At 42.2% G+C, this 22263-nt stretch overlaps 1 protein-coding gene across 1 annotated transcript; it reads left to right on the top strand.

Annotated features, from left to right (window-relative positions):
- Nucleotides 1-21144, top strand: ZFP28 (ZFP28 zinc finger protein). Its single transcript, XM_032388890.1, has 8 exons — nucleotides 1-220; nucleotides 712-803; nucleotides 8930-9056; nucleotides 9237-9332; nucleotides 10928-11088; nucleotides 11714-11828; nucleotides 12371-12466; nucleotides 16512-21144. The coding sequence occupies exons 1-8, from the start codon at nucleotides 1-3 to the stop codon at nucleotides 18212-18214; spliced, it is 2610 nt and encodes an 869-aa protein (XP_032244781.1). The 3' UTR covers nucleotides 18215-21144.
- The last annotated feature ends 1119 nt before the right edge of the window (nucleotides 21145-22263 follow it).

Genomic DNA, 22263 nt, shown 5'->3' with positions numbered 1-22263 from the left:
ATGCAGGGGGCGGCGAGCGCGGGCAGGGGCGCGGGGACCCGCGGGCGGGGGTCCCCGCCGCGGCGAGGCGCTCCCCGCACAAAGCCCGGGGCGGGCCGAGGCCGGACTGCGGGGACCCCGGCTGCCTTCGCCCGCCCTGCCCGGGGAAGGCCGCGCGCGAGGAATGGCCCTCCATCCAGGGGTCAGCGAGGAGCGGTGACCACGGGGCCGGAGAACCGAGGTGAGGGTGACAGGTGGTCGGGCCTGGTGGACGGGGACGAATTCGCCCCTTCGGAGTGCGGGGAGCGTGAGATCCTGGGGCAAAGGGCCTCTCGGGCTCCTGTGCTGGGGAATGGTTGTCCCTAGGCTCTGAGGCTGGTAGGTCGCAGGAATCCAAAGGTGTGGAAGTTCCCTCTGAGTCCGAGCATCAAGCAGCCGTGCGGGGAGGGACCGTGACTTGCCAGCGTCAGCCTGACCCCACACCATCCAATTCATGCGCCCAGAGAGAGGAAACCCCTCCCTAGGTAGAGTGACAGTCGTATACAGATCAGTCCCTTCAAAATTGGTCCCATCCATCCGTTCGTGCCCGAGCATTTGATTCTCCACCTGTTGATGCCCTTTCTGATTTAATGGCTGTAGTTTAAGAGTCAGCAGGAAGGGACCGTTTCCAGCCTGGTGATGAGGAGCGTCGTGTAGATTTGGTCTCCAGCGACTCCTTTCTCTTCCCCCCAGCTCTTCCTTCCAGGGGCATTGCCCTTCTCCAGGAGAGGAGGCATAAGCCGGAGGCCGCAGGGACAAGAACCGAACTGAAAGCCATGTCTCAGGTGAGTTGGCATTTCCACTCTCCTCTCTGAAATGCAGTCTTGCTTTTCAGGACTTAATAATGTTTATTTTCTTTTAAAAGTTTTCAGTTTAAGAGACCTGTCCTGGGAGCTGGTTCCCATTTCCTCACATTCTGGTGAGTGATGGGCTACACAGGTAGCCCAGGGCCTCCCTCCCTGCTTCCTCTTCATCTCATTCAGTGTCCGTTCTTCGCTGGCGAAGTGATGCAGCCCCTCGCTGTGCCACTTTTCTCAGAGGGACGCTGATGGAGCCGAAAGGTCCTCCTTGGGGCAAGCACGGCAGTTGCTGGTGCTGTACCTGGTTTGTTTGGTATCCACTTGGTGCCAGTCCCTGGAGAAACAGATGGCTAAGCCCCAGTCCCTGCTCTCAGGGAGCTCATAGCCTGAGCTTCTAGCTGCCTGTGAGGGAAGGGCAGGGCATCTTTCCCAAGGAGGTGATTTTGGAGCCATGTTTTGAAGAGAGAGGGGATGTTTGGCAGCCCTGGTGCAATGTGAGAGGCTGTCTTTTTCTCACTTGATTGGATGGCTTCTTAAAATGCTGACAGTTTTGTTTGTTTCTGACCTCTGTGTCTCATAAATATGACAGCCAGCTCATAAATATATGAACCAGGTGCCAGTTGTCCCATCCAAGCTACTTGTAAGCAAGTTACCAGCGATCGCCACATTACCAGACGCACTGTCCAGTCCTCAGTCTTTTTTGACTATCATTGGCATTTGAAGTAGCTCAGGGGTTGGCAGACTTTCACCGTAAAGGGCCAGGTAGTAAATGTTTTAGGCTTTGCGGGCCGTAAGGGCTCTGCTGCAGCTGCGCCCCTCTGCCTTCTAGAACTAAAGCAGCCTCGGACAGTATGTAAATGAATGGCAGGGTCGTGTTCCAATAAAACTTTACAAAAACAGGGCTGCCGACCCTTGAAGTAGCTCATCCCTTGCTCTCCCGTGGGACCCTTTTTTCCCCCTTGGCTTGTAGCACTCATCTAGCTTTCCTACCACCTTCCTGACTTCTCAGTTTTCACTGCTGGTTCCTCCTCCTCTCCCGGACCTACAACTGTCAGCGTGCCTCAGGATGGTGTTCTTGGCTCTCTTTTATTGTCTGTCTGGACACGTTCTCCTGAGGAACAATGCCTGTTCTCATCTGTAGGAACTAGCCACAGGCAGGCTTCTCCCAAATTCGCCTTTCCAGCTCAAACCTCTCCTCTGAGCTCCAGGCCTGTGCATCCGACTTGATTCCTCCTCTTGAATGTCGAATAGGTAATTCAGACCTAATACATTCACATCTGAAATCTGAGGTTCCCCCCCAAACTGGCAGCTCCCACAGTTGTCTCTGTCTCAGACCATGGCAGTTTCATGCTGTCAGATGTCAGGCCAGAAACCTCTGCGTCATTCTTGTCTCCTCTCTTTCCCTTCCGCCCGTGTTTGCCTCATTGCAAATCCTGTCAGTGCTGTTTTCACATTGTGTCTGCAACCTGACGGTTATCATTATGCCCACTGCCTCTGTCGCTGCCTTGGGGATTATTATCTTACTGTTGGCCCCTCAACTCTGTTTCCGTGACTTCCTGCTGCTGCATATGCTCCCTGCAGTCGCATCCCAGGGCTGCAGCCAGGCGGGGTCTGTCCTAACTGCTGCGTTCCTCTCTGCTCAGAGCCCTCCGATGGCTTCCGTGAATGAAGGCCACGTCCTTCATGTGCTGACAGGGCCCTACCTGAACTGGTCCTTTGGACCTCTGACATTTTCCATCCTCCTCCATCACTCAGTTTGCTTCCTCAAAAATTGCCTTCTCATTTTCCCGATCCTTCTATCTATAGCTTCAAAGACTCCCACCCAAATTCCTCACATCTTCTTCTCTGCTTTACTCCTTTTTTAAACTCTTAGCACATTTCAACATACTGTACATTTATGTAATATATCTGGTTTTCTGCTCCCAGTACACTTAACACAGGCAGGGAGTTTGGACAGTTTCACCCCCAGAGCCTCATTCAGAAAATACTTGGTAGAGGAATGTGTAAGCTTCTCTTGTAGCCAGTATTTTGCTATTTAATATAATATTATGATAATCACTTTTCTACCTGGAAATGTGCTTTATCCCTGATTATTTCCTATGAATACATTCCTAAAAGTTCCTCTTTCTTTGTGGCTTAAAGTTAAACTGACATGAAATCAGAATACTTTAAAAGTTGTATTTAGGGGCACCTGGGTGGCTCAGTCGTTAAGCGTCTGCCTTCGGCTCAGGTCATGATCCCTGGGTCCTGGGATCGAGTCCCACATCAGGCTCCTTGCTCAGCGGGGAGCCTGCTTCTTCCTCTGCCTGCCTCTCTCTCTCTCTAACAAATAAATAAATAAATAAATAATAAATAAAAGTTGTATTTAGATGGAACAGCAATAGAGTCTCAAAAGCTAGAATTTATGGTGTAAACAGTAGACTTCACCAAAAAGAAAAAATTACCGATTTTTCATTCACGTGCCTTAAAAATTAACTGAATTGAATTGAACCAAAAAAAACCCCTCTTTAATGCATTTTTTTTTCTTATAAAAGGCTTTCATTCATTTTTTCCTCTGGAGTATTAATACAAAGTATTTTTGTGTAAGGATAGAATTGCTTTTGTTTTCTGTTTGTTTTTAATCTCTTTCTATCTTTATTAAGATTAAGAGTGAGACCATCAGATCAAATTCTTATGTTGGGTGTACCATTATGTTTTCTCTCTGGTGTAGTGTGACATTTTGAAACCCTTTTGGAAATCTGCATATGTCCACACTAACAATGGGAATAAGAATAGGACATGCACGGTTGAGAGTGTTTTGAGTACCCTTGAATGAAGCAGGTTGATCATTTTTTCTATCTGAAAGCCAGGTTGCCTAGTGGATCTTGTTTCATCATCAGGGTGAATGGATAGCAAGCATTATGGCTGTTGTCAGAGTGGAAGCTTTTAATAGAGGCATGCTAGTGTCATGGTCACAGGTGTGGACAAAGAAGCCAGGCTGCCTGGGTTTCGATGCTAGCGTTAGCATTTAATTGCTGTGTAACCTCAAGGCAACATAAATGACCACATTTTCTTCATTTGTAAAAATGCGGATGATAATGGTACTGGCTTAGCGTGGTTCTTTTAAGGATTAATTAAGTGAATGCACGTAAAGCGCATAGAAAAACGTAAAGGTGCCTGGCACATAGTGAGATCTCAGTAAGTGTTAGCTGTCAGCATCCTCGTGCCATTGTCATTTAGAAATTTACGGACCAGCCCCTCAGGTGATGCACAGTAACTCAACAATACATGGTGTTGGACAGGAGTTGGCAAAGTGGCCTAATCTGGCCTGCCACCTCTTTTTGTATAGCTCATGAGCTAGAAATGGTATTTACATTTCTCGGTGATTGAAAAAAAATGAAAATATGTTACAACCTGTGAAAATTACATAAGTTTACATTTTGTTGCCCATAGATGAAATCTCCCTGGAGCCTGGCACACACGGGGTGTAGCTGTGGATGGTGGCAGCTTTCACGCTGCAAGAGCAGGGTTGAGTCGTTGTGACAGAGGCCGTCTGGCCTCCAAAGCCTAAAATATTTGCCCTCTGGCCCTTTACAGAAAGACTTTGCTGGGCCCCGATGTATAGGTTAAGGGTGTGGACTCTGGAGCCAGACCACTGGGTTCAGAATCTTGGCTCTGCAGTTGACTGTGTGATCTTGGGCGAGTTACAGCTCTCCGTTTCCTCATCTATAAAATGGGAAGAGTGCTAGTACCAGCTCTCCGGGTTGTGGGGCTTGAATCAGCTTATATGTAAGTATATAGAATTGTGTCTGGAATATCATAAGTGCTGTGAGCAATAATTGCTACTGTTTACAGTGGAAGAAGTTTGCCAGCTCTCTCAGTCTGTCTGGGCTCCTATCATAGACCACCACGGACTGCGCGGCTTATACACAACAGACATTTATTTCTCACAGTTCTGGAGGCTGGGAAGAACCAAGATGATGGTGTTGGCAGATTGTATGTGGTGGCTGATGCGGACCGCTTCCTCTTCCATAGCTGGCGCCCTCTCTCCGTGTCCTCATATGGAGGAAGGAACTAAGGAGCTCTGGGGGGGAGGGGGTCTCTTTTATAAGGACACTAAGACTGTTAAAGAGGATTCACCCTCATGACCAAAGGGCCTCCCAAAAGGCCCCACCTCCAAATGCCATCACACAGGTGTTAGGATTCCAATGTATGGATTTTGGGGGGACACAAACATTCAGACCATAGCACTAACAGAAGTCATTGGTTCTTTTTTTTTTAAGCAGTTGTATTTCTTTTTTTTAAAGATTTCATCTGTTTATTTGAGAGAGAGTGCACATGAGTGGGGGGCTGCAGGGGGCCCCCCGGGAGGAGCAGAGGGAGAAGCAGGCTCCCCACTCAGCAGGGACCCCGATGTGGGGTTTGGTTCCAGGACCCTGGAGTCATGACCTGAGCCGAAGGCAGACACTTAACTGACTGAGCCACCCAGGCGCCCCCAGAAGACATTGATTCTCTATATATAAAGGGCAGTCTGTGTAAACTGAGAAAATGTCTTATTTGGAAGGTTACACATACACTGTTAATGCTAGGTCTCTCTGGTACATAGAAGTAGAGAGGTAGAGAAGGGGACATTTCTTATTAAGAAAAAAAAATCAGACCCCAAAAGATCCCAGTTGCCTACTTGAAAATATTAGAACTTATACTCTTCTGTGTAGTAGGGGCTCCAAATTCCAGTTTTTCTTACAAATGACAAAATAGTAACAAATACAAGAAAATTGGACATCATTTTCTCTTGCACCAACACTTATAAAGTTATTGTAAAGATGCTATAAAAATATTATAGATTTTGGGGCGCCTGGGTGGCTCAGTTGATTGGGCGTCTGCCTTCGGCTCAGGTCATGATCTCAGGGTCCTGGGATCGAGTCCCGCATCGTGCTCTCTGCTCTGCGGAGAGCCTGTTTCTCCCTCTCCCCCTGCTCTTCTCTCTCTCTCTCTCTCTGTCTCTCTCTCTCAAATAAATAAATAAATAAAATCTTTAAAAAAAAAGATATTATAGATTTTAAAAAGGTATTTTGTATACAGTATATGTACTATATGTTATATAATGTTTCATTTAGTAAAGACTATCTGAGGGGTGCCTGAGTGGCCCAGTCGGTTAAGCGGCTGCCTTCGGCTCTCAGGTCATGATCCAGGGTCCTGCGATCAAGCCCCGCATCAGGCTCCTTGCTCTGCGGGGAGCCTGCTTCTCTCTCTCCCACTCCCCCTGCTTGTGCTCTCTCTCTCACTCTCTCTCTCTCTCTGTCAAAAAAAAAAAAAAAATCTTAAAAAAAAAAAAGACTATCTGAAAAGATTTTGAATATCTGAAAAAAATAAGTGCAAGACTTGCCAGGCAAGGAGCATATAGACAGAACTGTAAGGCTGGCATCTGTGAAAAACCAGCTTTTAGATCAGGTCAGAGGAAAAGCATAGAAGTAGCATGTGTCTGAACACCAATACCTTTGAACCAGTTGAAAATATTTGCATTGAAATGGGTTTTTTGGGGGGGGCATCTGACTGGCTCAATCAGAAGAACATACGACTCTTGATCTCGGAGTCTTGAGTTCAGGCCCCACATTGGGGATAGAGATTACTTAAATAAATAAATGTTTAAAACAAAAGAAATGGTTGTGGTTTTTTTGTTTGTTTGTTTGTTTTTAAGCCACTTCATTGAGGTATGATTGACATGTAGGAACCTGCACGTTTTTAATGTGTACCACTCAGTGATTTTGAGGATAAGTATATACTGGTGAAACCATCACCACCATCAAAGCCATAAACTTATTCATCACCTTCTAAATTTTCCTCCTACCATTATTTTTGTTGTTGTTATTATTATTATTATTTTTGGTAGCAAGAACACTTAACATAAGATCTACCCTCTTAGCAACTTTTAAAGACATAACATCGTATTGTTAGCTGTAGGCGTGATGCTCTACATCTCCCAAATGTCTTCATCCTGCGTAACTGAAACTTTGTTCCCTTTGACCATCACCTCCACATTTCTTCCTACCCCAGCCCCTGGCAGCCGCCATTCTACTCTCTGCTTCTGTAAGTGTGACTATTTTAGCTTTCACATGTAAGTGAGATCATGCAATATTTGTTTTTCTGTGTCTGGCTTATTTCACTCAGCATCTGCATTGAAATGTTTGAGTTTCAGTCTACTTGAAGATTCCACTGAGTCTTGCACAGTTTTTAGAATCGGAAGGCATTTAACTGTTGGTGCGGGTGGATATGAGCCACCTGGGGAACTAGAGCTGAGCCTTCCCAGCAAAACGAGCGCTCTTGCTACTTAACTCAGCCCGCACAGCAGTCCCTCTGCTCTCGTGGCCCCATGCTCCGACGTGACAACATCAGTGAGAGCTGCCCAGCATTGTTTTAGACGCGCTTGCTCAGGTAGGCATATGAGCATGTCTTTTGCTCAAGGCTCACACTAAACAGTTCTTGGCTGTTTCCTGCAAGTATTAGCAGGTGTTTTCCATGGCGTGGGGCCCTTCAGTCTCCCATTTAGGAGATTTATGTGTCAACAGTTTCCTGTCTTCACACAAATCAAGATATCATTTACAAAACCCTTTTGTCTTTACACAATTTGGTTAAAAATACCTTCAGAATTGTTGCAGGTTAGAGAGCACATGATAGCATATGATTCAACAGACACCGAACCTCGAAGGGACTTTTGTTTCCAGTAGAACTAAGGGAAGCTATAAACAGGAGAGTTCAGGTGCTGGTCAGCAGCATGGTAGCTGACATCCATTTAGCACGTTCGTGGCGCCTTGCATGTTCTGAGTCCTGTGCAGGTGCTGCGTTGTTTGGTCCACGATCTGTGAGGTTTTGTTGATTTTTCCAGTTACTGTTGGGGAGCCGAGACAGAGAGGTTAAGTAACTAGCTGAGATCACAGGGCTGGCGTGTGCTGCAGTCTGCATTCAGGCTCTGTGGGTAGTCGGACTTTCCTGCTCACTGATTCCCGTATATACTTTTAAAATCCCAGGGCTGCTGGTCATTTAAATCTAGAGGGCAGCCACTGGTGGGATTCCCGGGGTCAGAGTGTGAATTAAATAAATGTTTCAAATACATGGGAATGTATCAGAATTATACACTGAAATCATAAAAATCCGCCAGCAGTGGGTGAGACGAGCAGTAGGCTCACTGTCTCACCTGTGTTCATGGTACCTCCTCGACACTCCCCAGCTTCTCTGGGACGGCACCTTGATTCTGAAGGGCATTTTGTAGTATTTTTCATTCTTATTAAACACTCACCTTTATTTCAGGAAAAAGAGAATTTTGTTTTTTGTTGTTGTTGTTGTTAACATGAATGCTCAACATCTAATGAACACTGAAAGTGAAATAGAAATCCTTAGAACCGACTTTGAGGTTTAGTCTTCTGGGCCTTTTGAGGTTCCTCTTTGGGTTGATTTCCCCATTCTTGTGCTGATCCAGGCCACTCGTGTGTCCTCGTGTTGAAAAATGCTCTAGTACGTCTTGTGCGTGGAACAGTTGAGCCTCCATTATTTATGTTCTGAATTGGTGTCAGATATTTTTCTTGTGTACAGCCGCACAAAATTGCCAGTTCTCCAAGGGCAGGGGCTATCTCTCTATTTTTCTCTTTTCTCTGGATATTATTCCTTGTGTGCAGAGTCTCTCACCCAAAATGAGACCCCTATATGAGTCTGCTCGGGCTGCCGTATCAACATACCGCAGGCTTGGGGCTTCAAGAACAGACAGCTCTGTTCCCAGTCTGCTCTGGAGGCTGGAAGGCGGAGATCACGGTGCTAGCAGGGTTGGCTTCCCCGGAGGCTTCTCTCTGGCTCGCAGATGACCACCCTGTCACTGTGTCCCCACACGTTCTTCCCTCTGTGCACTCGCATCCTTCATGTCTCTGACACCAGTCAGATTGGATTAGGGCCTGACCACGGGACTTCATTTAACTTTTAATCACCTCTTTTAAGGTCCTGTCACCAAAATTAATCACATTCTGAGGTACTGGGTGTTAGACTTCAATGTATGAATTTGGGGGACACAGTTCAGTCCGTAACAACCCCCCAGTCTAGGGGGCCATGAGCACTGACTGAGCAAGAATGTGGTTTTGTCCTTTCAGAGCTTGGTGACATTTGGGGATGTGGCCGTAGATTTCTCCCAAGAGGAGTGGGAGTGGCTGAACTCCGCTCAGAGGAATCTGTACAGGAGTGTGATGTTGGAGAACTACAGGAACCTGGTTTCGCTGGGTAAGGGTGCCCCCCCCAATTCTCCCACCTCTCCTCTGCCTGCTGCTGTGGCTCAGAGCCCTTTACTCCTTTAGCACCAGGCCCTGCACCGCCACTCTTACCATCAAGCCACGGGGCCTGCATGTCAAGCTTGCACAGACCCACAGTGTGACCACCTCCTGTTTCTTCTTGTGTATTTAGGACTTTGCGTTTCTAAGCCTGATATGATCTCCTCATTGGAACAGAGGAAAGAGCCCTGGATGGTGAAGAGAAAGTTGACAAGAGGCCGGTGCCCAGGTGAGCATGGGAGGCCTTGCTGGGGGGAAGGCCCTGCGGGTCACAGTTCAGGACCTCAGCCGTGTAGGATCATAAGCAGGCTCTTCCCAAGCCTCCAGGCCTGGAGGGAAATTGAGGCCTCTTGAGCACGGGCTCCCCAGATGTTCATCCTACCTAATCTCTCCACCTTTGCTTTCCTCCCTCTGAACATTACTTCTTTCCTGCCTCTGAACATTACTTCTTTCCTCTCTGGATCCTGTTTTTTCCTGGCTCCTTCTCAGACCCTTTGTCATTCAAGCTTACATAATCCTGTCTCTTCTTTAAAAAATCCTTGGCCGATGCTGATGATGCTTTTATTATCTTATTTCTCTTTGATCAAGTGACTGTTTCATGTATAGATTTCTTTCACTGACTTTTATTGTCAGTTTTGAGTAAGGCCATCAGATACAGGTTGGTGGATGAGTGTAAGCTATTGAAGAATTAACCATGTCACCGGGGAAGTAGGGCATATCTGCACATAACTTAAGTGAAGTAGAAACTGTTATCCTATGTATGGTGAGTATAAATAGGGACCAAAGAGGAAGAAGAAAAATCACTCCCAGTGTCAAGCCAGAGAAACAAGAATGAGAGTAGAGCCTTTAGCAGAAATGTTAGAATTGTAAGAAAGAGACCAGCAGGCCAGGAGCTGGGTCTGGGCGGGGCTGTCATCGATTTGGGTGCAGGTGGGCCTCCCAGTGCAGACAGGACCGGACAGTGGGGTGACTGGCTCTCAGAAGAAGAGAATGCGGATTCTGATTTGACAGACAGATCTTACAGATATTGTGATGATATTTCTATCATTTGGGAATACAGTGATTTCAACTACAACATTATTTCTGGAACAACAAATCAATCAAGACAAGGGATCAGAATTATAGACTTCTCTTGGAGGTTACTGCAAGAGGAAATGTCAGCAATTTCTAAAGAATTGAGAATCTCATAAAACCTCTGTTGAAATCATACTTCAAGGGAAGACTTTATATTGACAGAAAAGGACAGGCCACTCACAGAACTTCCGACAGCTCTCATGGGTGGGCATAGGGAACAGGAGAACTGTGAAACTGTTGCATTTAACATATTACATCACGTGCTCTGAACGAGTTTTATAAAACGAAATAGCTTTTTCCTTCTGTCAGTCCTTCATTTCTTGCCAAAATTGTAGTTGATTCTGAAGACTTGCACTTTTAAGGCCGGGATTTGAACTTTCGTTAGTTAGCATTGTAATAAAAGAAGCATTGTTTAAAAAAAAAGAGAGAAAAGAAGTTTTAGCTGGAAGAATGGAGAAAGAGTCAAAGTGAGTTTTACTTAATAAGGAACATAGAGCAGTTTTCTTCTTTAGCCTCTCCCCCCTCTTTGTTTATATTAGCTACATGTCATCTTAGATTTAAGTGAGAAGGCTCATACTGTATCCTTTAGGATGAAAGCTACACAAATACGGGAATGTAGGGTTGGCTAGTCATATAAAAAAGCTTTCGATATGATACGGTTTTTTGGGGGATTTTAATTCCTCTGGTTACATTTTGGAAGTTCTCTTCATATTAACACATAATGGAGAAAACTTTTTTAATGTCTTTCAGATTTGAAGACTGTGCCGGAGACTGAGTTACCTGCAAAGAAGGACATCTCTAAAGAAAAGTTACCCCAGGCAGTGATCATGGAGAGACTCGCAAACTACAGTCTGGAATGCTCCATATTAGGGGAAAACTGGGATTATGGTGCTCTGTTTGAGAGGCAGCCGGTAAGTGAGCTAAATTCTAGTCAAGTCACAGTATCCTTCCAAAAGAAACCCTTCTTGAGGGGAGAGACCATGACCATAGGGAGTTTGGGAGAAGTTTCTGTTTGAGTATGGTGCCTCCTGTAGGCGGAGCATCCCGCCGGAAGGAAGAGCATGCAGTCTTGACGCACGCTAGAAGAGGGGAACAATTCAGTTGTAATGAATCACAAACAAGTCTCTTAATCAGAAACATTCAACATATGATGACGTGAGAAGACTTTGAGCAGGATTTCAGCCCGCCCCTCTCATGAAAGATTACATATGAGAGGGAAACCCTGCAGACTTGCCGAGTCGTGCGTGTTGAAGGTGGGGAAACCTTCAGTCAGCGTTAGGAAATTCCTACTGTGTGTAAGTTCGTTTTCTCCTGCAAAATTACAGATTCTCCATGGCAGAAGCAGATTCTCTGATTTTTCTCTTTTTTTTTTTCCCCAAACGTAGACAATATGACTAGGCCCAGTCATTATGTGACCTGGATCACTCAGAACTTAAGTGAAAATTCTTGCACAGGTTGTCTCTTTCACACACCTCCCCAGAGCCTTTGCAGGTTTGTGGGCATGTTTGATCAAAGAGTGTGTTTGTACCATTTCAGGGCTTGGTGACCATCACGAATATGGCTGTAGACTTCTCCCAGCAGCTGGACCCAGCTCAGAAGAGTTTCTGTAAGAATGTGATATGGGAGAGCCATGGTGACCTGGGGTCAGTAGGTAAGGATGTCCCTCTCCTAAATCTGAACCTGTCTTCAGGAACCGCCACTTTCATTCCTCAGGTTTTGTTTTGTTTTAAGATTATTTATTTATTTGAGAGAGAAAGAGAATGAGAGAGCATGAGCGGGGGAAGGGGCAGAGGTAGAGGGAGAAGCAGACTCCCCACCGAGCGGGAGACCGATGCAGGACTTGATCCCAGGACCCTGAGATCATGACCTGAGCCGAAGTCAGATGCTTAGCCTACTGAGCCACCCAGGGGCCCCTATTCGTCAGTTTTGAATTGTGGAGGTCAGGGAGGGGTCTTCTAAAGTGTTGGGCTAAATTTCTGTCGTGATTCCTAAGATGAGAATTTGACATTTGTAGAGTTGAAAGTTGGTATCTTCATTATGCTTGAAGCATCGTCTTCTATGTCTTTCAGATACTGCTCACTTTTCTTTCTGCTTCTTCCTGTAATAAAACATTTTTCTATCAAAACCAAGGAACTGGTTCTCGATTTAAGAATGTCAGGTGTGTGACAGAACCCCATATCTGCCCATATGCAGGACCCTGTGTTTCTAAGCCAGATTTGGTCTCTCTGCTGGAGCAAGGGAAGGAGCCCTGGATGGTGGAAAGAGAGCTGACAAGGGGCCTGTTCTCAGGTGAGTGCGACAAGCCTGGGGGGAAGCGCTGCTGCAGGTGAGAGCAGAGCTTTCACCAGAAGCCGAGTCCTCACTTATATACGGGAGAAGATGCACAGGACTTTACCAAGCCCTCCAGGTCTAGAGAGAAGATGGAGGTCTGGGGTTTCAAAGTTACTCTCTTTCCTCCTTCTTTGCTGCCTTCTCTTGAGTGATTGCTCATTCCCTGTAATGTTCTTCCTGCTCTTGGCCACTTATGTCTGCTCAGTTCCCTACATGCCCTGTCCTGACCCTGATGTACTTTTGAGCTGTTTTTTCGTGATCACATGGCCCACTCATTTCATTATGCATCTATTCCTGTAAGAACCATGAATTGAAAGTTATTTGAGAGAGCCATTGTGCTTGGCATTGGCAGGTACTTGGAGAAAGAGAATTTACACATACGTTGTAATTGTAAATGGTCACTCCAGTGGAAAGGGTGAAACATGTTTATGGATGAACCGGATGAAGTAGAGTTTGCAAAATTTCCAGTAGGGCATTGCAGAGGTAAAGGAGAGGATTGATTTCCCAGCTTCCTTGTTTGAGTCAGACAGGGTGGGCAGAAATTGAATTGCAAGAAGATATAAGTGGAGGGTCTCTTCTTTTTTTGGGGGGGTTCTCTTCATCTTTTGATACATAAGGGAAAGAAGAAATTTCTTTAGAAAATAATGGTTTATAGAATATGTAATCCTATCACCTGTTTGGAAGCAGAATGTAAAACCATGACCTATAATCACAGTATGTTAATGGAGCAAGCATAGACTTTTTCAAGTTGTGAAAAACACGTATTTTTCACGTAGTTGGAATTATAGGGTGTATTCCGTCACATAAAGATGTTTTTCACGTGCATTCTGTGTCATATATCCTATTGCTCAATTAGGTTACTTCACATTTTGGTATTAAAAATATACTTGCAACAGGTATCTTTATGTAAGTGAAAACTATACCTTTTTGGGATTGCTGCGTCCCTGGATACAGACATCTGTTAGGCACTGAAAGTTTTGTTTGCTTTCAGCAACTCTGGCAATGATTAGATAACTTGACGCGTGGGATTAATGGCATCCTCCCAGCACTGGGTATTTTGATGAAAATACTTGCTTATTATTTATTGAAAGATTATACCCAAAAGTTATTTTTTTTATTGTGGAAGAGATTGAATACTGTTTCTACATTTGTTTATTCTCTTTATTCTTTTGTTAAATGTACCTCATTTATATTCATTTCTCTATTCATGTCTTAAAAGCTTACCAGTTCCAGTGATTTTTTTCATATCGACATACTAATTCTTTGATGTTTGGTTTCACACTTTTTCACATATGGTAATAGTTTCTGTTTAATTAGACCTTTTTAAAATTGTGGTATGTAAAAATTTTTAAATTTTTATGTAGTCTCGTATATTACTTCTTTTATGAATCCTCCTTCCATTTTTGTCCTTAGAAAGTTGAGATATGTGGTTCTACTTCATTGTTTTATTTTTATTTTTTATTTATTTATTTATTTTTAAAGATTTTATTTACTTGACAGAGAGAGACACAGCGAGAGAGTGAACACAAGCAGGGGGAGTGGGGGAGGGAGAAGCAGGCTTCCCGCTGAGCAGGGAGCCCGATGTGGGGCTCGATCCCAGGACCCTGGGATCATGACCCGAGCCGAAGGCAGACGCTTAACAACTGAGCCACCCAGGCGCCCCTCTACTTCATTGTTTTAATGGCTGTCTAGTATTATGATAAATGAATATAAATTTACTTTACTGATTTACTGTTAAGGACATTTGAACATTTAGGTCTTTTCCAGTTATTACCTATAATAAATTGTGGTCCAGTTTGTACTTCTCTTTGCATGATCAAAGTATACATTTTTAAAAAAAAAGTTTCGTGGATATAGTGCTGTACCACTGTGAACAATACCTGAGAATGCCTGTTTCTAGACATCTTCACCAATAGTATTTTATATTTTTTTAATTTTTGCCCAGCTCTTGGGTGAAAATGGATGTTTTATTTAATTTGTATTTCCTGGAGTACTTGTAATGTTGAGAAATATGCAGTTTAAATCCATTTAGAATTCATATTCTGTTAATGGTGTCTTCATACTCATCACCCACATTTCCTTTGGGTCATATTTCCTTGTCTTTCTGTTGTTTCAATATAAATCCTATCTCAAAAATGTGATACATTTTGTTCCCACTTTTGTGTAGCCTGTAAGTTTGCTGTTTCTTCTCACCATACAGTAGTTTAAGTTGGGTGGTATCTTTATAGAAGCATTTACTTTGTTGACCTTTTGTTTCACTCATAGTTTTTTCTTTTTATTAATAGAGGTATCATTTCCATTTGTACCGCATCAGAGATGTGGTCTTGTTTCTGTTGCTTATTTAATTCTTTCTTGCTCTCTTCCTATCTTTGAACGAACACAGCATGTTTTTCCATTTTTTAATATCTTCTTAATTTCATTCAGCAATGTTTTGCAGTTTTCAGCATATAATCTTGTACCTCCTTGGGTAAATTTATTTGTAAATAATTTATTCTTTTAATGCTATCCTTCATGGAATTGTTTTCATGATTTCCTTTTCAGATTGTTCATTTCTAGTGTATAGAACTACAACTGATTTTTATGTGTTGGGATCTTGTGTCTTGTAATTTTGATGAATTGATTTATTAGCTCTAATACTTTTCTTGTGGATTCTTTAGGGTTTTCTATATGTGAGATCATGTCATCTTCAAATGACAGTTTTACTTCTTCCTTTCTAACTAGGATGACTTTTATTTCTATTTCTAATTGCTTTGGCTAGAACGTCTAGTACAGTGTTGAGTAGAGGTTGCAAAAGCAGGCATCCTTGTCTTATTACTGATCTAAGAAGGAAAACTTTAAGTGTTTAGATTTTTTTTTTAAAGATTTTTATTTGTTTATTTAACAGAGACAGAGAGAGAACGCAGGTAGGCAGAGCGACAGGCAGAGGGAGAGGGAGAAGCAGGCTCTCCGCTGAGCAGGGAGCCCAATGTGGGGCTCGATCCCAGGACGCTGGGATCATGACCTGAGCCGAAGGCAGACGCTAACGACTGAGCCACCCAGGCGTCCCGAGAGTTTAGATTTCATTAAAAAAATTATTTTCCCTTTTTTAAGATCATCTTTTTCCAAACATTTGATTTTCTGCATCATCTCCGCAATACCACTTTTATCTATGTATTTATTGAGATATAACTTTATGTGCACAAATTTTTGGTGCATGCTAAGTGATTTATTTAGCAAAAGGACTTCAGGCATATACACTCCTCCCTGTAAGCATTAGAGTCTGAGATAAGACATATGCTTGTTCAGTAGTGTAAATGATGTGATTAAATATAATGGCAGCGCTCACCATTTTTATAAAAACAGTTGTTTCGAACTAAGAAATTAAACTGCAAGGTCCTATTCATTAATATATGGCCAGAGAAGGGGGGAATTAATAAATGACCAGAAAAGTGTCAGGCCTATGAAAGCACGCAGGTATATGTAAAAATGATCGTATGTGTCTACTGAGCTTCAGTTATTGGTTGGTCATGTAGGTTTTGTTGAAATTAAGTAAGATGTGGTTAGCAGAAACCTTATTTTCTGGTTGTAGGGGAATGACCAGCTTTCAGATAATCCTAATAAATGTTAATGAATACTTTGTCTTTTTGGTGCTTTCATGATGTTATGACTGCTGGCATTGAAGCAAGACAGGACAGGAGAGAGATTAAAGGCAATGAATGTCAGCATTCTTAGGCTGTGTGATTGCAGAACACTTTCCCAGTTCCCTTCTCCTAATATGTAACTGATTCCACACATATTTAATTCTTTTCTGCTCACCTCTTGTAGGCACCTGTATAAATTCACGCTGGGGCTTACTTACATACATTGTCAACTGCATGTTTACATGTTTTGGAGCCACATAGTTTATGTGGTTTAATTAGGGTTTATTTCACCAATTAGTGAATTCATTCACAATTTTCCTTTTAGCAAATTCCTTTTTCTAGGACACGATAAAGGAAATATTTGTTTTCTTGATATCTTTCAGGCCAACAATCTATAAATGAGACCCAGGAATTATTTCCAAAGCAAGATTCATTCACTGAAGTAACAGATAGAACTTCAAACACGAATTTGGAGTGTTCCGCTTTCAGAGAAAATTGGGATTCCGAGGGTATGTTTGAAAGGAAGCTGGTAGGTCAGGAGACACAATTCAGGCAAGAGGCAATCACTCATAACAAAACCCTCTCTAAGGAAAGAGAACGTACTTTTAATAAATCTGGAAGATGGTTTCATTTGGACATTTCAGAAGAGAGAGTTCATAATCGTGATTCAGTTAAGAAAAACTTTCCCAAAAATTCAGTGGTAATAAAACATCCAGGAATTTATGCAGGAAAAAAACTTTTCAAATGTAATGAATGTAAGAAAACTTTTACCCAGAGCTCATCCCTTACTGTTCATCAGAGAATTCATACTGGGGAGAAACCCTATAAATGTAATGAATGTGGAAAGGCCTTCAGTGACGGCTCATCCTTTGCTAGACATCAAAGATGTCACACTGGCAAGAAGCCTTATGAATGTATCGAATGTGGGAAAGCCTTCATACAGAACACATCCCTTATTCGTCACTGGAGGTATTATCATACTGGGGAGAAACCCTTTGATTGCATCGATTGTGGGAAAGCCTTCAGTGATCACATAGGACTTAATCAACATAGGAGAATTCATACTGGAGAGAAACCCTACAAATGTGATGTATGTGACAAAGCCTTTAGATATGGCTCATCCCTTACTGTACATCAAAGGATTCATACTGGAGAAAAACCATATGAATGTGATGTTTGCAGAAAAGCCTTCAGCCATCATGCATCACTCACTCAACATCAAAGAGTGCATTCTGGAGAAAAGCCTTTTAAATGTAAAGAATGTGGGAAAGCTTTTAGGCAGAATATACACCTTGCTAGTCATTTGAGGATCCATACTGGAGAGAAACCCTTCGAGTGTGGGGAATGTGGTAAATCCTTCAGCATCAGTTCACAGCTGGCTACTCATCAGAGAATTCATACTGGAGAGAAACCCTATGAATGTAAGGTTTGTAGTAAAGCATTCACCCAGAAGGCTCACCTTGCCCAGCATCAGAAAACTCATACAGGAGAGAAACCATATGAATGTAAGGAATGTGGTAAAGCCTTTAGCCAAACCACACACCTTATTCAACACCAGAGGGTTCACACTGGAGAGAAACCCTATAAATGTATCGAATGTGGGAAGGCCTTTGGTGATAACTCATCCTGTACTCAACATCAGAGGCTTCACACTGGCCAAAGACCTTATGAATGTATTGAATGTGGGAAGGCATTCAAGACAAAGTCCTCGCTTATTTGTCATCGCAGAAGTCATACTGGAGAGAAACCTTATGAATGTAGCGCATGTGGCAAAGCCTTTAGCCATCGTCAGTCCCTTAGTGTCCATCAGAGAATTCATTCTGGAAAGAAACCATATGAATGCAAAGAATGTAGGAAAACCTTCATCCAAATCGGGCATCTTAATCAACATAAAAGAGTCCACACTGGAGAGAGATCCTATAACTATAAGAAAAGCAGAAAAGTCTTCAGGCAGACCACACACCTTGCTCATCAGAGAATTCATAATGGAGAGTCATCAGCACGCCCCTCTTTACCTTCCACATCGAATCCTGTGGATCTGCTTCCCAGATTTCTCTGGGGTCCGTCCTCACTCCCATCACCATAGTCTCAACATTGTTATTTCAGCTGGACTGCTCCGTTAGTTTAAAAACTGGTCCCTCTGTTTGGTTGGTTTTGTTGTCCTTTATGAGTTTGTTCTTCACATTGCAGTCAGATTGATTTTTTTTAAGTGTAAATACAATTCATTCACTTCCTAGGTAAAAACTTGTGTTGAGATCCTTTAAATTGGTTAATACGTAAGATGTGCTTAGCACAGTGCCTGGCCCAGACCAAGTGTTGAGTAAAACATTATTTTAGGACATTGAAGAGTTACCACAGTCAGCTCTGAATAAAAATGATGCATAGAAGGAGGCCAGGAGAAACCAGTTTAGATCAGGAACAGGAGTTTCAAGGTAGTCAGCGAGGTTTTTGCCAATGGTGGTTTAAAACTTGTTTCCATAATGTTGAGTTAGAACTGTGGCTTTCCATCTCATCTGCATAAATGTAAGGTGATGTGACTTTATTGGTGAGAGAATTCAGCTTTACTATACATCTGACAACAGTCTTAGGAAGTGTGTAGAGAACATGGATCAGTAGGCCTCTTAGAACAAAAGAAATGAAATAATCAAAAGCAAGATTTGTATGTACGAAGTTACAACTACTGACATGTTACTCAAGAATTAGAAAATTTGGAAAGATTTGATCTATTTAAAATCACCTGGGCTTATGAATGAACTTGCTTCAACTTTTAAGGAACTGTCAACTTTGAGGTAAACCATTCTAAAGTAGGTGTCAGCAGACTAACCCAGTGACCAAAGTCTCACTGGTTTTCCATGATCTAAATTAAAAAATTTTTTAAATGGTTGAACAAGCAAAAAGAATATTTTGTGACAACATGAAGGTTACATTAAATTTAAATTTTGGCATCTGTAAATGAAGTTTTATTGGCATAGAGCCACACTCATTTGTTCACATTTTCCTGTGGCCGCTTTCACTCCACAGCGGCAGAGTTGAGTAGCCGCAGCAGAGCCAATATGGCCCACAAAGCCTCAAGCATTTACTCTGTCCTTTTACAGAAGAAGTTTGCCAACCCTGCTTTGGCACAGAGAAGAATATACTAAAGGTTCTAATTATTTCTAAGTGTATAATACAACTCTCACTTCCAAAACAAGACAAACTATAAGGCAACTTAGGAATAGAGGTGAAAGGGAATGATTCAACTATTGAAATATGAAAATATGTCCGTAGAGGAGAAATACATTTTTCTAGATGAAACACTCAATACCGTGAACGTGTTTGTAAATTGTCATTCACAACAGAGTCCCAGTAGGATATGTTTACTTCGACAGTTTAGTTGAAACTACCCGAGGAAAGATAATTTGGCAAGCATAGCAGGACATTTTTGAAATAGGTTTCTTCGCATTTCAGATTTTGGTATATAATAAGACTGGTTTTTCGTTATTGGGGAAAATTTTTTGACAGTTGGTTATCCACCCTCTTAAAAAAAAAGCACACATACCTTACAGAAAAATATCATGCAATTGTATTTAACATTTCTAATTATGAAATGATATGTAAGAAGCAAACAGAGAAAGGAGGACGGCTTTACTAAGTAGGACACGGGGTCCTAGGGGAAGGGAGTAAGTTGGCCTGGACAAAGATTTAAAACTTCAGCATGGTGGAAGTCACCAAAAAGATGTAAAAGACAATTGACAAAATAATACAAGTTACATGAAAAAATATGTCATTTGGGAACAAAGTGCCATTACACATACAAAGTAGTGGGGGGACAATTGGAAGCGCGTACCAACAGGCATGTTGGTGGAAGAATTCAAATGAATAGAGAAAATCTGTAAATTTCTTAGCCTCGCTAATCAGAAAATTACAAATTAAAACAAACTTTCTTGGCTTTCAGATGGATTAAAATCTAAAATTTGGATAATACCCAGTACTGACATCAGTGTGGGAAAACAGATACTTGATCATTAGCTGTGTAAATTTGTCTCCTTTTTGGATGGCAACATAGTATGACTTATCAGCATTATAAATATGTGTTCCTTTTGAAACAATAATCCTAGATCTAGGAATTTTGTCCCATTGGAATACATAGATGTAAATAATGTTTATTGTAAAATTGTTATAATTATGATAAATAGGATTTCAGTGTCCTGCCAAGCAGGTTCATTAAACTGATTATTCAATACTGTATTGTCTGGTTAGTAGAAAGAGGTTAAATTCTATGTATGCTTCTATGGAGAGTTGTCTGTCCACAATATATTAAATGAGATATGTGACTTGCAAAACCTAATGTGTGAAATCTTACAGTCATAGCGTCAAAATTAATATTGTGTGCGTGTATATATGTGCATGTGTGTATATACACATATTTTTTCAGTATATATGTTGAAATCTGTTTTTGTCTTTAACACACAGTTTTTCTAGCTCTTTGTTGGCACGTTCACTTTCTTCGTCTGTAGTGTTCCACAGTCACACATGGATCCAATTAAGCCTGTTAGATTTTTATTCTTTGTATTTTGTTTGGAGACATAGGGACAGGAGCAGGGCCAATATTCAGCCTTATGTATGGCATAATGGATGTTTTCTTTTAGTATTCATTGTGATTGGTTGGGGCCCTTTTGTAACTGTTAAGAACATGAAATATCACTCCTGGGCTGAAGTTCTGTAGTTGGAGTTGAGTCATCCTTTGGCAGCAGCGTGAAGATTCCTGCATCCCTACCTACCACTCTGATCCACTAAAACCTTTCCTGCTTTCTCACATCCTCATTCAGTTCTTTAGATCGGTGAGGTACTTGATATTCTTTCAATATTTAATTTCTGATTTTAAGTCTGCTTTTGTTCTCAACCAAAGAAAGCTAGTCCACATGGCAACTGATACTAGAGAATGATTAGCAAAGGATAGAGAGGTGGAGTATTCAGGATTGATTATTGAATGAGATAGATCAAAAGATAGAAACTTTTAATTCTATTTGTATTAGGAAAGGCTGTTCTTCTTTTGAATTTCATTTTAATTCCAGTATAGTTAACATACGTGTAATACTAGTTTCAGGTGTATAATAGAGAAAATCTGTAAATTTCTTCCATATATCACCCAGTGCTCATCAGGACAAGTGCACTCCTTCATCCCCATCACCTATTTCTCCCAGGCCCCACCCTCCTTCACTCTGGTAACCATCAGTTTGTTCTCAGTAATGAGTATTTCTTGGCTTCTCTCTCTGTCTTTCCCCTTTGCTCGTTTGTTTTGATTCTTAAATTCCACACATAAGTGAAATCATATAGTGTTTATCTTTCTCTGACTTATTTCACCTAGCATAATATTCTCTAGCTCTGTGTCATTGCAAATGGCAATATTTCATTCTTTTTATGGCTGAATATTCCATTGTATATGTATACCATATCTTTATCCATTCATCTATCGATGGACACTTAGGTTGCTTCCATAATTTGGCTATTGTAAATAATGCTGCTATAAATATAGGCATGCATATATCCCTAGAAAAGGCTATTCTTTTTTTTTTTTTTTTAAGATTTTATTTATTTATTTGACAGAGACACAGCAAGAGAGGGAACACAAGCAGGGGGAGTGGGAGAGGAAGAAGCAGGCTTCCTGCTGAGCAGTGAGCCTGATGCGGGGCTGGATCCCAGGACCCTAGGACCATGCCCTGAGCTGAAGGCAGATGCTTGAAGACTGAGCCACCCAGGTGCCCCAAGGCTATTCTTTTTAAAATATTTATTTATTTGGGGTGGGGCATAAGCAGGGGGAAGGCAGAGGGAGAAGCAGACTCCCCATTGAGCAGGGAGCCCAATGTAGGGCTCAATCCCAGGACCCTGGGATCATGACCTGAGCTGAAGGCAGATGCTTGACCGACTGAGCCACCCAGGCACCCCGAAAAAGGTTATTCGTGATACAGTAGGATTATAAACCCATAGCACATTACGGACTAGATAGCTCTTACCAACAACTAAAGGCGACAAGGAATCCTAGTTCCAAAAACATGTGATGCTTGTTTATAATGAAATTAGATAAGTAAAAGGCCACTTGAAATTCTGGCCTTAAGCAAAAATTAAAATGAAGGTCTTTTTATGATTGTGTTGAGA

The sequence above is a fragment of the Phoca vitulina genome, unplaced genomic scaffold (assembly GCF_004348235.1).
Source record: "Phoca vitulina isolate PV1807 unplaced genomic scaffold, GSC_HSeal_1.0 scaffold52, whole genome shotgun sequence".
Taxonomy (NCBI): domain Eukaryota; kingdom Metazoa; phylum Chordata; class Mammalia; order Carnivora; family Phocidae; genus Phoca; species Phoca vitulina.
The sequence above is the reverse complement of the archived record's forward strand: the minus strand, read 5'-3'. Positions and strand labels throughout refer to the sequence as shown.